This window comes from Lactuca serriola, chromosome 1, assembly GCF_051521515.1.
Source record: "Lactuca serriola cultivar US96UC23 chromosome 1, Lser_US96UC23_V15, whole genome shotgun sequence".
NCBI classification, from domain to species: Eukaryota; Viridiplantae; Streptophyta; class Magnoliopsida; order Asterales; family Asteraceae; genus Lactuca; species Lactuca serriola.
This window is the reverse complement of record NC_136408.1, coordinates 231,981,449-231,995,931: the sequence shown is the minus strand read 5'-3', so window position 1 is coordinate 231,995,931 and position 14,483 is coordinate 231,981,449. Positions and strand designations below refer to the sequence as shown.

The following is a 14,483-nucleotide window of genomic DNA, read 5'->3' as shown; positions in this document are numbered from 1 at the left end:
TTGACTTCACCAAAACCATCGAGGAAGTTCTGATAAATTGAGGTATTTTTCTTCTTTAATCTGGTTTAGGTACTTTAAGAGCTAGTTGAATCTATGCTTATGTGAATTCAGTAGTCAATTGTTGTTTTTATGACCTAATTTGACTCAAAAACTGGTTCTTGAGATCCTTTAGTTTCGAAAAGTACGTTCATACCTTCTTTGACTGGTTTTTATATAGCATACTAGGGTTGTGTTCTTACGGATTACAACTCATCTATTTGTAGCTTCGAGATTTGGTCTCATTCAACCATTCTGATAATGATTTTGAAGTGAAATTGGGCGATAGAATTGGGCAGATGATTATTAAGAAGACAATCACACCTGAAGTCGTTGAGATCGATGATATTGATTCAACTATACGAGGTACAGGTGGGGTTGGATCAACCAGCGTTTGATTTCTTATTTTTGACATTAATCGGAGCCACCAACACATTCTAGTTCTTCTTCCTTGGAGATGGTACAAGTTTCTTTTTGTGTTCTCAAAAAGAACACTCCATGATTCTAAAACAAATTTAAAAGCTTCATCTGCTCTTATGGTTTTGTTCTTATCGGGGTGAAAAAACAACCATTTTCTTGTATTGTTTCTTGAGTGACAATTTGTTTCTATGTATGTATGTGTGTGTGTGAGAGAGAGAGAGAGAGAGAAGATAGACCCCTTTTATTTTTTAAATATTAAAATAAATATTAGATTTAAAAAATAATAAAAGAAAATTAGAAAATAAATATCCCAATGATATTTATTCAAGTCATAAATATTAGATTTAAAAAATAATAAAAGAAAATTAAAATAAATATTCAAGTCATTTCAGTTTCCTGGAAAACCAAATCTACAACAAAAGTAACCTAAAAATACCACAAAGCTAAAAAAGCTAACGTTTCAACTAAACCTCGAAAAAAATACATACTATAAAAACCATTTTTGCAATTTTGTCCTAAAATTAACTAGCAAAGCATCATTCATTAAATTATATTTTAAAATGTAAAACTAACTCGCACAATATCTTCGTTAAATTATTGTTTCATAATTTACAACTCTGATTCTGATTTTCATTTGATCAAAGTTTAGGTTTTACAAAGCTATTTATAAAATTAATAAAATTATACATTCGATTTTATGATAGAAACCACATATTATTGATACATGATCCTCGGTTTCTCACCTCCTTACCTCTAAATCAAACATACATGACATCAGTCCCACACAAAAAGAGTCCAACTTTTGTCTTTAAAGATTCAAACTTTAACAATTCACTACTTTTAACTACACATCAACATACTAAACTTGCCCAACCGAAACAAAAACAAGAAAAACCTACAACTTATCCCATATCATTTCATGCTTTGACACCCGTCCCACACTCGAACTTTCAACATAAATGACAGGAACAATCTTCAAATATAACAATATGTTTCCCATCTTTTATACTCTACCACAATACAACCTTATTTTCCAAAGTACAAATGCCTAGTCATCGGATTATATCAGATAACTAGAGCATAGATCCAACATCATATGACCGGAGCACGAGTCTCCGGTCATATTTTAGTTATCTGATATGATATCTCATATATCATATCAATATATCATATCAGATGACTATCATATCAGATGACTGGTCTCCAGTTATACTTTAGTCATCTGATATGATATCTCAAATGACGGGTCAGGGAACTCAGAGGGTGAGGACGAAAGGTGGGGCATCCCTTCGAGGTCCCGCCACGGTTCGATAGACATAAACCTTATGAGCCTGACTATCCTCACTATCTTCATCTTTCATAACTTCAACATTTAACCTCGGCATCTCTTTAGCCAAAACCCTACACCCATTCATAGTCAAATTACAAGCCGACATCCAAAGAGACCTCATTGATTCATATTTGGTCAAACCCGAAAGCAACGCCGCGTTTCCAAACGGGCAGTCACGGATCTCAAGCTTCCTCAGTTTCGGGCAGCCGCCCAAAACATACTTCAACCCTAAATCACTACTACCCGCGAAAGCAACCGAAAGAGTTTCCAAGTTTTTTGCGTATTTCCCAATGTATTCAAACGTAAGGTCGGTCAACCGCCCGGAAACCGCCAGGCGTTGGAGGTTCGGGCAGGTTTTGACGACCGCACCGAAAGCCTCGTCCATGGGTTCGTTGGTCAGGTAATCGGGCTGCCCGGGGTTCATGATACAGAGACGGAAGTGGGTAAAGCCCGGGCAGTTTCGGGCAATGGTGGCTACGGCGGCATTTGTCATTTGGTGGCAGAAGTAAAGAACGTAATGGAGTTTCGGGCAGCCACGGGAAACCGAGACGAAACCGGATTCGGTCACCCCGGCGACTTCTTGGTCAAAGGGGTCAGCCGGGAAGACTCTCAGTTCTTCAAGTAACGGGCAGCATGATCCAACCGCTTCTAAACCACTATCCCCCACAGTATCAAGAACCTGTAGACAAATAAGTTAGGGACCAAACGTGCAAACTACCTCAAACCATAGGGACCATTCGTGTAATTTACTCAACAGATTAATGAAAGTATTTTTACTATTTCTAACACTTACCCAAAGGCGTTTCAGACTTTTACAATGAGTAAGAAGCTCTGCTAATTCCACACTCCTCAAAGTTGCATAACTCAAGTTTAAAAACGTAAGTCGAGCACATGCAGGGTAGATCACTGGTAAGAAAAGTGTAGTAGTGTCCCATAAACCGGAGATAGTAAGTAGATTTTTACAATTTCCAAAACTACCCTCGAGGTCAGATACTGAACGGGTGACAAGATCTTGTGTAAAGGTTCCTGTGCCAAGTTCAGTTAGTTGTGGGGCCCGTAATAGAAGTCTTTGCAATTGATCTAGACTTATGTTTCGGTTAACTTTCAAAACCCTTAATGATTTACACCTAGTAACAAGCTTCTCAAGGGCATTATAGTCAACTTCACTGTTTAAGCTTGCAAAATTTAGTACTTCTAATGAGGTTAGGGTTTCTGGGAAGCAACTTAACCAATCCCCACCAAGATCATCGATTCCATTCTCTTGTATGTCTAGCTCTGTTAAATTCCTGTAAGAAATAGCAACCTACTTTCATATATATTTTTTAATTATATCATACTGTTTTAAGGGCATTATAGTCAATTAGGTAGATTTTTCAAAGTATGTTGCTTTAGTAAGAGGAAATGAAAGTAGGATAATAAAGTAAACAAATGAATTTCTTTTATGCAATGATATATGAAAAAAGAATCAATAAATATTTTTTAGCAAACTATCAAAAATTAATATAAGTTTAAATTAAATTCAAGTTTCATGGCTCAATTATGAGATATGAAGATATTTATGCAGAAGATGACATCAAGAACATGGCAGCCATTAATGTTCAAAGACAGGTCATGTGTCACATCAAGAAAGCAACTAAAAAGGCAAAGAAATATAAAATTATAAAGTAGCTTTCCACTAAAAGTTATGCTCCAATGTTCCCAAAACTAAATAAAGGTAAAAACAATTGGATTAATTCAAGGAAATAGAAAAAGAAAATGCCTTCAATGTATTTTTAGACACAAAGGGTATCCATACAGAATGTGTTAAGAGGAACCCATCATTAACTTTATCAGCCAAATCAAATACAAACATGTGATATTTTCAACCCAAATCATATAAAATTTTACTTTTTTATATTTCCATTTGACCTCTGTTCATCAAACAACATATTCTACTGTTTATACTGATTGATGACAAGGAGATACTGTTCTTTGACCTACACATTTCCATTAACGGCTTATTTATAAGATTGACTTCGAAGAAGAAAAGGGGAAATTTGAAATGAATAAAAACATAGTGGGACTTGATTCTTTTTTAATTTTGATTGGTCTCCCAAAACCGAAAGAAAACGATCATGCTTTTCAAAATTGACAATTTTACCTAATCTTGACCAAAACACATGTTACATGTTCCATTTATGAAATTGATTTTCAAAGTAATTTTGGCAAGTTAGAATCATTTATGCAACGATTTAAAGTAAAGATACCAAATTAGGATATAGAATAAGAGTTTGTTTGTTGTTATCTTTTGCAATTAGGATTCACTAAAACTGTAATCCAGATCTTCAAAATTTTCAAACAATAACAACAAAATTAATGTGATCTGATAACATTGAGATCAAACACAAGAGTAAAGTGATCGGATTTATGTCTCTTACAGCAAGCGAAACCTAATTTGACAAATTCATATGAATTGGGACGACAGATGTTGAACAGATAAACTGATTGATGCACCTTGGAGAACATATTTAGCTCTAATATCGAGAAGAAAAGTAGAAATTTTACCTGCAATGAGTAGCAATAGCTTTCAACCCATCAGTACTAAATCCATCACAACTCAATAGAGACAGAGCTTTAAACTCTGGAAAGTTCGTCGCCAGAAACTCCAAACTCTCGTCGCTAACTGCCATTCTCTTCAGTCTCAGCTCCTCCAGGAATGGATACGCTTTGGCGAGAACACTCAACCATGGATGAACATCAGCTCCCCAATCCTCCGGTACTAAATTGAAATCCGAAAACCTCGGTTTCCCCTTTAAGGTCACGCTCCGAATCTGAGGAAACCTCCCGGCTACAATCTCTGGCGACACCGAGTAGCAATTTCCGATAAACACATGACGTCTGCTCCACCGCTCTGCGTTGTACCAGTCTTTACATACTAGAGACACGGAACTGCGGTCCTTGTGAGAGTTTATCAGCGAGAGCACCGGTTCTAGAACCTCGTCAGGAAACGGATACACCGGAGTTGATTCCGGCGACACCGCAGCAGGATCAACCGGATCGACTCGGTCAACCGTTTTGGTTCGCTTCTGATTTAGATCCATACTTCGCTGCAAAATTTCAATTAATGATTCAGCTCATTTCAATAAGATTCAAAGCTAAATCATCATATTTCAGAACTAGAATTGAATGAAATTCACTGCCGAGATTTCTCCAAAAACTTCAATCAATCGTGGAACTGATTTCGGTTCAAGACTAACAGACAAAACCTTCATTTATTAAACTCAAAACCAAAACGAGAGAAACTGTACTACTCCTAATTTGAAAGTGAAAAACAAAATAAGAGAAATCTGGAACAAATTTATGAAGATTTGCAGTAGAAGAACTCTAGATTGGGTGAAATAATTGGGGGAAAAAGAGAATCAAAGTGAGTAAACGTACATACGGGAGGTTGAGGAGATTGGATTTACATGATGAAAGAACCCAATAATGGAACTCTGAGTTTCTCTCCTCTCTCTCTCTCTCTCTCACCAGAGCCAGGAAGCCAACAGGTAGCTTTACTGACGTGACGGAGAAATATGAAACAAGTTACATAATAGCACCTTAATTACGTCATAGTACACACTTTGTAGCCTCAAACGTTTTATTTTCTACATAAAATACCAAGGATTACATGTGCTTTAGATTAAACTACAAATTTGTCTAATTTTAATAGTTTTTTCACAATATTTAAACAAACAATTAGGAATTTGTAAAGATAGTCATGAAATTCGTTGGTGTCACCTACAAAATGTTGTTCCACGTAGAGATGCACACATATTATTATATATGATATTTGATCCGATCCAATTTTGGTGACGTAAGCAATAATGTGATACACATTAAATTTGATTTGATTTGGATCCGGTTCCAACCGGTTTTTCCTCAAACAACTCTAAACCGGTTTAATCTGATCCAAAATTTGAATTTTTTTTTTAAATAAAGTTTATAAACACTCAAATAGAACATAAAATGCATTAGTTCATTAAAATATTTAAAACATGCATCAAATCGTCCGATGAAAGAGTTTTGGATGCTAAATTTAAACTATTAAACTAGTAATAATAATAAAGTGTGTTAAAACATTTTGTCATATAGTCTTCATTTTGTGATCTTTACTTCTAGTTTGCCTTCGTGTTGTTCCGCCTCTCGGATAGGGTTAGGGGTATCATCAATATCATCATCCTCATCCTCATCCTCATCGTCGTTTTTGATGAAGATGTGTGAAGAATTAATTCTTTTTGTGATATGTGATGAGTTGCTAGTTGTCAAGTCTGAAGCTATGCAGATATTGGAGTGAAAGAGGTTGTGCGAAGAGTTAAAGCTGCATTTTGTCTTGGAGTGTTGCGAAGAAAAGTACTAATTACATCTTTATCTGATGAAGAGTGTTTGGTGGTTTTTGTCAGAACAAGCATGGCAAGCATAGTCGCTTGTTTTCTATACATTTTCTATTTTTCAATCAATAGCTAGTACTTTGTTTAGCTATAAATATATGGTTTTAGTTATCTCAAAAGTGCCTTTGATCTTCATATCTTTCTTGTAATCGTTTCATTGAAATACAAATCTTTTTCATCTCCGTTTATACTTTTGTTGTCCATCGCTTACTAACTTTGTGTTTGCATGCAAGCCAAGTTATGTTCAACAAAGTATTTTATTACTTGCTTATATTTATTTAGTTACGTTGTTGATATGTTTTCTGATATTGTTGTTCTTAGTTTATGTATCTATTTATTGTTGAAGCTAATTAAAGATCTAAGAAATTCACTTAATTTTGCATCATAATCTCCATCATAAAGGTCCTCTCTCAACAATTGGTATTAGAGTCATTAATTGCTTTTTAATTTTGCTAAAAAAACATTGTTATGTTTTAGAAAAACTCTGATTTAAACAACGTGTTATACCACTTAGCTCATTTTCAAAACTAATATGAAAATGGCACAACATCACTCTTTAAATATATCTTGTAACGACCCAAAAATAGTTGTAAAATTTTTAAGTTTTCAAACACCCAAAAATACAACCAGTTGTTCCAAGCCAATCACAGTATAAATAATCTCAACATCAGAGTGAAACCATATAACAATACGGAATAAAATCAAAGAGATTTTGTGCGATCATGTCGTCCTCTTCCCTTTAGAACTGGAAGTACTTGAAAATGTTTAAATCACAAATTGTAAGCACAAAGCTTAATGAGTTCTCCAAAATACCACATACCATACAATGGGCCTAACTCGACATATCAACGGGCCCAGTCCAACATATCGTTGGGCCCAACCCAGTAATGCAATGAAACCAACCCAGCATATCAATGGGTCCAACCCAGCATATCAATAGGCCCAACCCAACATACACATGCAAGATATACAAAGACAGCTAGCATCCTCTACAATATAGTGGCAAGACTCACCTGACTCACGAAATCAGCTAAACCATAGCGCAATGGCACCCAACCGGTGCTATAAACACACCTAACAAAACAAACAAGGTCAAACCTTAGTTTGTACCCTGAATCTAGCAATTTGACCCAAAGTCAACCATGCCAAAAAAATCAACAGTCAAATAGCCAACAATACCAACAGTTAACCCTCACGTCGTGACCAACCCTTGGTGTAACACCCAAAGTCAGGAAGGCCAAGAAAGGAAAGAAAACCCTAATTTTAAGGGATGACTCGTCGAGTCCAAGGAGGAACTCGGCGAGTCTGAGCGGGATCCGGGTCAAGGAGTAAGTGACCGACTCGGCGAGTCGGCTAAGGAGACTCGGCGAGTCTGGTCTGAACGAGGAAAACCCTAAATTCGGGACTTGGAGCCTATTTAAGCGCCTCATTCTCTTCCCTAGGGTTCCTTTACAGCCTCTCTAACCCAGAACACCAAACCCTAGCCGCCATATCCATTTTTGAGCTAATTATTGCCTTGAAGAGTGCATTAAAGCTTGGAGAAGGAATACGAATCTTGGAGGTGCAAGAAGGGGGCTATAGATCCGGGATTGGGAAGACATTTCTGAGCATTTTGAGGTAATAAACTAGTTCTTGGACTCCTATGCACTTATATCTATCTGTGTGTTTTGGGCATTCTTGGCATGATAGTAACCATTTCGAGCTAGAGGTTCAGATCTGAGTTTGCTACCTCAGATCCATGCTTGTTTTGGTCTAGAATCCCGTAAAGTATCAGCTCTTGGTATGTTGGTGAAGCATGGTTGTCATAAACCCTAGTTTTGAGTGTTTTGAGCCTAGATCTCCATATCTACACGTAAAGTTTGCCACTTTACGTGAGGAATAGGCCTTAGAAGTATGGATCTATGTGTTGGAGCCCCTGTTTGGCTCAAAGAGCCACTACATGGATTAAGAGCTGGAGTGACTCGGCGAGTCACATGGGTAGACTTAGCGAGTCGGATGAAGTTGGGCAGGAACTCGACGAGTTGGAAGAACAACTCGGCGAGTCTGTTGAAGGTTGTCTTGGACTCGGCGAGTCTGTACTTGGACTCGGCGAGTCAAGTCGCGAAACCCCCAAACCCTTCGAGTTAAGACTTGAATCAGTGAGTTGAGTGGGGACTCAATGAGTTGGACACGTCAAATCGGTAGACTCGGCGAGTCATGGACTGACTCGGCGAGTCGAGTCGCAATTGGAAGGACTCTGAGCATATGAACTCGGCGAGTCAGTAGGCAGACTCGGCGAGTAGGGTTGACCAGGAAGGTTGACTTTGACCAGGACTTTGTCATTGACCAGAGTTGACTTAGTTGACTTTTGGGGGACAGTTAGACTAAGTATTGCATTGATATTGGTAGCTCGGGGAGCTAGTGGAGCAAGAGTTCAGAGAATTGCCGGGCAGCAGCTAGAGGGGTTATTAGCAAGTTCAGCAAAGTGCAGGTGAGTTTCCCTTTGTGTGAATGGGTCTAAGGCCACAATGTCGGCCCATGTAGTTTTGAGTAGAAGACCCGGGGGTTAGCCCTAGGCACAGTATGCTAGTACGATATTCAGGACAAGGTCCAATGATAGCGGGCGGGTGCCCAAGGATTGGTTTATATGATAGTTTATACTTGTTGTCTGTGTGATACATGTATGTGCCTGGTAGGGAGGTGAGTGTGGTGCGAGGTTCTGTATCTCACCAATAGCAGAGTATGGATGGTGTTCCACATCTCATTAGCAGCAGAACAGGGGTGAGGCCCAAGTTAGGGAAGGAGTGAGTGTGGGCTGGGCCCGTATCTCACTATCAGTAGGAGCGTGGACGGGGTTCCATGTCTCATCAGTAGCAGGACAAGGGCGAGGCCCAGGATAGGCGAGGCCTTAGGACAGGATCCATTGTATATGTTTAGCTTATGTTTTGCGGTATGATTATGTGCTATTATATGTTAGCGGGCGAGGCCCTGTGACAGGCGAGGCCTAAGTGAAACAGATCTGTATCCGAGCGGGGCTCGAAGCCAGGCGGGGTCTGGAGCGGCGGGGCCGTTGTAGCGGGCGAGGCCCGAGGTAGGGGGCGAGGCCCAAGATAGCAGGCGTGGCCCAGTATGTACAGTATGTGGTTATGCATGGTATGTGGTAGGGTGGGGAACTCACTAAGCTTCGTGCTTACGGTTTTAAGTTTTGGTTTTAGGTACTTCCGGTAGTGGAGGGAAGAGCTCGGGGTGATCGCATGGCACACACCATTGATTAGACAGCCTGGGAATGTGTTACTCTAATAACGAACATGTGTTTTGGAAATTAATACTCTGTTTATGTTTTGGATTGATGATTTTGCTTTAAGTAATGCTTTATTAAAAGAATTTTTTTGTCTTGAATTTTGGGTCGTTACAAGTTGGTATCAGAGCCTTGGTTTGAGGGATTTGGACATGCTCTCGGGTGTGTCTGAACTCAAACTGAGGAATTGGTATAGAAGTTTTCAAAATGAAAAGACATATTGTAAAAATAGAGTTTTGAGAAGGAAAACAGTTTTAGAAAAGCAAAAAGAATTCAGAAAGAAAAGAATTTTGATAAGAGAAAAGGGGTGTGGTGCATGCAATCAGCCGAGCTCAAATAAGTACCCCAAAATACCCATACAAGTTTATGTTATGATTATCAGTTAATAGAACAGCATGCTAGATTAGGGCTAAGTATCTAGGGAGGATGCCTTATGTGCCTGTTATATGTGCTTTTGAGCTGCATTATAGTGCTGATTAGACAATAGTAGGATAGCCTGTTTAGGTTATGCCTGAGTTTATGAGTTTGTGTTGCATGCTAGTACAGATTCTTGGTGTGATATTATGATTGCTTGAGTATGTTATGGTTAGATTTTCCCTTCTCTGAATGCTTCTTGCTTTGTGCAATGAGGGATTCTGAGTGGTGGGAGTTAGCCATTAGGTGGATACGTCACGTCACATGTGATCAGGGTTGAATAATCTCAGAGTTCTGGATTTGGCCCTATTGTGCAGCTCTTGTTTGAGTCTAACCGTTGTGGGGACGAGTCTTTTACTCGAAGGATTATCTGAGCCTCGTCACATGTGATGGTATTCAGGTGATGGCTTATTGGCATCACAAGGAGTCCTTCAGCAGCTGAGGACTGGTTTTGGTTTGAGTCAGGGGTTTCCCTAGGGCAAGCCTATGATGAAGTAGTGCTGGGAGCAGTAGTAGTAGAAAAGGGACCTGTTGGAGTCGAAGCAATTCCTGAGAACAGTACGGATAGATGTGGAAGGTAGTATGGGCCCGTACTACTGAAAACAGAGGATCCGTACTCGATTCGGGAAAGGCCGAGATAAGACCGGGAACATGGTAGGGTGTGTGTTTGGTCTCGCAGCAGTGATAAGTATTCTGATAAAGGATGTATTATATTTTCAGCATGGTGACGTTGCGAGAGAGACCAGTGGGCGGATCAGGCGCCGGAGAGGGATCAGGCTCGGGTTCAGGAGCCGAGCAGCTCGAGGAGCGAATGAGGGAGTTGATATCAGTGGAGGTTACGCGCAGTATTCTAGATCAGACTCCTGTGATCTTTGGCACGGTCAAGGAGGGTATATTAGAGATTTTGGATGAGAGGCTGGGAGCCTTCCGTATCGAGATGATGGCTTTGATGGGAGCACGTACCTTGACATTCCAATAGTTTAGAGCTTGCGGAGCTCCAGATTATCATGGGGCTAAGGACCCCATTGCTAGCAGCAGGTGGTTGGCCGATGTCGCCAACGTATTTCGTACGAGCCGGTGTCCCGATGGGGACAAGGTCAGACTCGCCTCCTGTCTTCTGAAGGAAAGAGAGAGGTATTGGTGGGAGGATATTGGTCATACTTTGGGGGATGATGTCGCGTTGGACGCGATGACATGGAGTGATTTTTCATCCAGGTTCAAGGCTGAGTTTTCACTGATTATTGAGGTGCAACAGTTGGCACAGGAGTTTCAGGATTTAACGCAGACCACTGAGACTGTGGCGGAGATCACCGCCAAGTTCAGGGAGAGAGCTCTTCTTGTACCGCAGTATATCGCAGGTGAGGAGATGAAGAAGGCCCGATACCATGAGATGTTGAGGGATGACATCAGGCAATTTGTGAGCAGGTCCAGCTGCAAAACGTTGGAGGATATGATCGCTCGGGCTAGAGAAAGGGAAATTGATTTGGAGCAGATCCGGAAGAGGAAGCCGAATGAGGTTCAGGTAGCCACAGGTTCGGGCAAAAGGCCCAAGGGACGGATTCGAGATCGAGGGATTATCAGGACCGCAACCGATGCGGGAAGTGTGGCAGGGTACACGGGAGCATGTGCAGGAGTAGTAGCGGTGGTGAGTCTGGCTGCTTCAAGTGCGGTCGGACTGGTCATTTTAGCAGGGATTGTACTGTTACCACCATTCAGGGATCCGACTTGATATGTTTTCACTGCAATCAGCGGGGCCACAAGAAGGCCCAGTGCCCCAGTTTGTTTTCAGCAGGACGGGTGATGGCACCTGCCCCTGCAACTTTGAGGATCACAGACGGCCATCAGGGCCGTGCAGAGGCGCCTGCGGTAGGAGGCAGGGCTTTTCAGATGACTACCTTGGAGACGCGAGCAGCATCGGACGTTGCAGGTATGCGACTTCCGTTTTCAGTTCTTTTATTTGTGCTTGATTATATTGTTATGGTTCTGCATCATTATCGGTATGAGTATTTTATTTTTGGGCGGTTTGATCATGATCGAGTTATATGCCATCTGCATACCTGGGATATTTGAATGGTAGTTAGGGGATGTGCCCTATTGGGGGAGGTTGCTTAGGATGCAGTAACTGTAGCACGCGTGAGAGGGACTTGGTATGTCTTGCTAGTTTGGAACCGTATAGTTGTAGAAATGGATTGGTTAGATCCCTAGCTATGGTAAGCTTGGGGTTCCTCAGCAGGTTGATTATGGAATGGTAGCGAGGATTGGGATTTCTTTTCGAGCATTGAGCAACAAGGGTTAAGCAGGATCGAAGTGGGGGAGAATCCTCCGAGCATGCAAAGGTAAGAGCACGCAGATCCAGAATGAGTGCGTAGCCTCCGAGAAGGAAAAAATGGTACAGCGTTTGATGGATTAAGGAGTTCAGGTTTAGGAGTTTGAGAAACTCCCTCCTCAACCGGTGCATGTATTGGTGATGGTTAGTATGTGGTTGGGAATTCAGGCTGGAGGATCGCCTGTAGGGCTCGAGTGAGTCAGAAGGAGGATCTTGAGAACTGATAGAATGGGGTGCTTGCGTATTAGCAGTCAGTGGTGGGAGGTGTTGTAAGACTACGGGGCAGCCGTAGCATTCACTAGCAGTCAATGATGGGAGGTGTTGTAAGACTAAGGGGCAGCCGTAGCATTCATCAGCAGTTAGTGGTGGAAAGTGTTGTCAGACTACGAGGCAGCCGTAGCATTCACTAGCAGTCGGTGATAGAAGGTGATGTAAGACTGCGGGTAAGTCATAGCATTCCATAGTAGCTTCATTGACGGAGTTGGGGCGAGGCCCTTATCTCCTAGTGATCAGATAAGGATCAGGAATGGGTAGTGGATGGGAATGATAGGGAGTTTTCCTGTATAGCCCTTGAGAGGTGAGACCTTGGGAGAGGCCACTCCAGGATGTAGTTGGGTGAGACCCGTGGGCGAGGCCCGTACGAGAGTAGCAGTATAGGTGAGACCTAAGAGCAGGGTTGCTCAGTAGTATGATTGGGTGAGACCCGTGGGCGAGGCCCGTGCGAGAGTGGTTAGATAAGTGAGACTAGAAGGATAGAGGCGGGTGAGACCCGTGGACGAGGCCCGTGAGTTTTAGTAGTACAGGTGAGACCTGGTAAGGACCTTAGTGTCAAGATAGGGGATCGGGGATCCCAAGAATTATAGTGCCTATATGGCAGAATAGTTTGAGCAGTTATAGGTGGTTGAAGTTTCTTCGAAAGTTGCTGGGAGCGACTAGGAGTTGTGTTGGGTCTAGTCACCGGTGGGAGCCGGTAATCCAGATATTGATAGATTGGTAGGGACCAGGGTGGTCTCGGTTAATCCAGAAGGCAGATAAGGAATAGTAGAAAGTTTCATTCAGAAGTAGTGCTGGTAAGCAGTCTATGGTGAAATTCAGTTAGTTGATCATGGGGTGCTCGACACCAAATTATAGTATAAAGAAATGCCCAGTGGATACTGGCGATAATGACCCGTACTGGAAGTAGAGGGAGTAATGGATTTGGTGAAGATAGGATCTTCACAGTGACAGAGGAAATAGTTGATTATGGAGCATCGCCTTGGGAAGGCAAGGGAATCGAGCAAGGAAAGAGGGGTGAACCCCTATGGGGTCAGTGCAGTACTTGGAGAGTACCAGAAGGATTGTCGGTTGAGTAAGTTGTGTTTCCAGAATGTTCAGGGTCAGGGTTGACCCAAGATTATTATCCGCAAGGTTTAATGTTAGTCGGAATGACCGGGTGGAAGACCAGCGAAGGTAGGCAGCTGGTGTTGGAATAATTAGTAGGGTATTGGAGGCAGATCGCAGGCGGTGGGCCATAGCAAACTTCGAGGACGAAGTTTAGTTTAAGTGGGGGAGAGTTGTAACACCCAAAGTCAGGAAGGCCAAGAAAGGAAAGAAAACCCTAATTTTAAGGGACGACTCGTCGAGTCCAAGGAGGAACTCGGCGAGTCTGAGCGGGATCCGGGTCAAGGAGTAAGTGACCGACTCGGCGAGTCTGGTCTGAACGAGGAAAACCCTAAATTCGGGACTTGGAGCCTATTTAAGCGCCTCATTCTCTTCCCTAGGGTTCCTTTACAGCCTCTCTAACCCAGAACACCAAAACCCTAGCCGCCATATCCATTTTTGAGCTAATTATTTGCCTTGAAGAGTGCATTAAAGCTTGGAGAAGGAAGAAGAATCTTGGAGGTGCAAGAAGGGGGCTATAGATCCGGGATTGGGAAGACATTTCTGAGCATTTTGAGGTAATAAACTAGTTCTTGGACTCCTATGTACCTATATCTATCTGTGTGTTTTGGGCATTCTTGGCATGATAGTAACCATTTCAAGCTAGAGGTTCAGATCTGAGGTTGCTACCTCAGATCCATGCTTGTTTTGGTCTAGAATCCCGTAAAGTATCAACTCTTGGTATGTTGGTGAAGCATGGTTGTCATAAACCCTAGTTTTGAGTGTTTTGAGCCTAGATCTCCATATCTACACGTAAAGTTTGCCACTTTACGTGAGGAATAGGCCTTAGAAGTATGGATCTATGTGTTGGAGCCCCTGTTTGGCTCAAAGAGCCACTACATGGATTAAGAG

At 41.6% G+C, this 14,483-nt stretch overlaps 1 protein-coding gene across 2 annotated transcripts; it reads right to left on the bottom strand.

The window, feature by feature from the left end:
• Window positions 1–1,119: 1,119 nt before the first annotated feature.
• Window positions 1,120–5,344, bottom strand: LOC145049870 (transport inhibitor response 1-like protein Os04g0395600). 2 transcript variants are annotated; one of them, XM_078998213.1, is made up of 4 exons: window positions 5,204–5,344; window positions 4,331–4,872; window positions 2,580–3,072; window positions 1,120–2,465 (listed from the first exon to the last, which is right to left on the bottom strand). In XM_078998213.1, the coding sequence occupies exons 2-4, from the start codon at window positions 4,864–4,866 to the stop codon at window positions 1,713–1,715; spliced, it is 1,782 nt and encodes a 593-aa protein (XP_078854339.1). In that variant the 5' UTR covers window positions 4,867–4,872; window positions 5,204–5,344; the 3' UTR covers window positions 1,120–1,712. The 2 variants fall into 2 exon arrangements, with proteins under 2 accessions (XP_078854339.1, XP_078854338.1); XM_078998212.1 differs by having other exon boundaries at window positions 5,208–5,344.
• Between the last annotated feature and the right edge of the window lie 9,139 nt (window positions 5,345–14,483).

What these genes read in the sequence shown, in the direction of transcription:
- LOC145049870 (XM_078998213.1), bottom strand. Translation starts at nt 4,866, where the DNA reads ATGGATCTAAATCAGAAGCGAACCAAAACGGTTGACCGAGTCGATCCG. An exon ending in GCTATTGCTACTCATTGCAG is followed by an intron (nt 3,073 to 4,330) that starts GTAAAATTTCTA and finishes TATTTCTTACAG; the next exon opens with GAATTTAACAGAGCTAGACA. An exon ending in AAAGTCTGAAACGCCTTTGG is followed by an intron (nt 2,466 to 2,579) that starts GTAAGTGTTAGA and finishes ATTTGTCTACAG; the next exon opens with GTTCTTGATACTGTGGGGGA.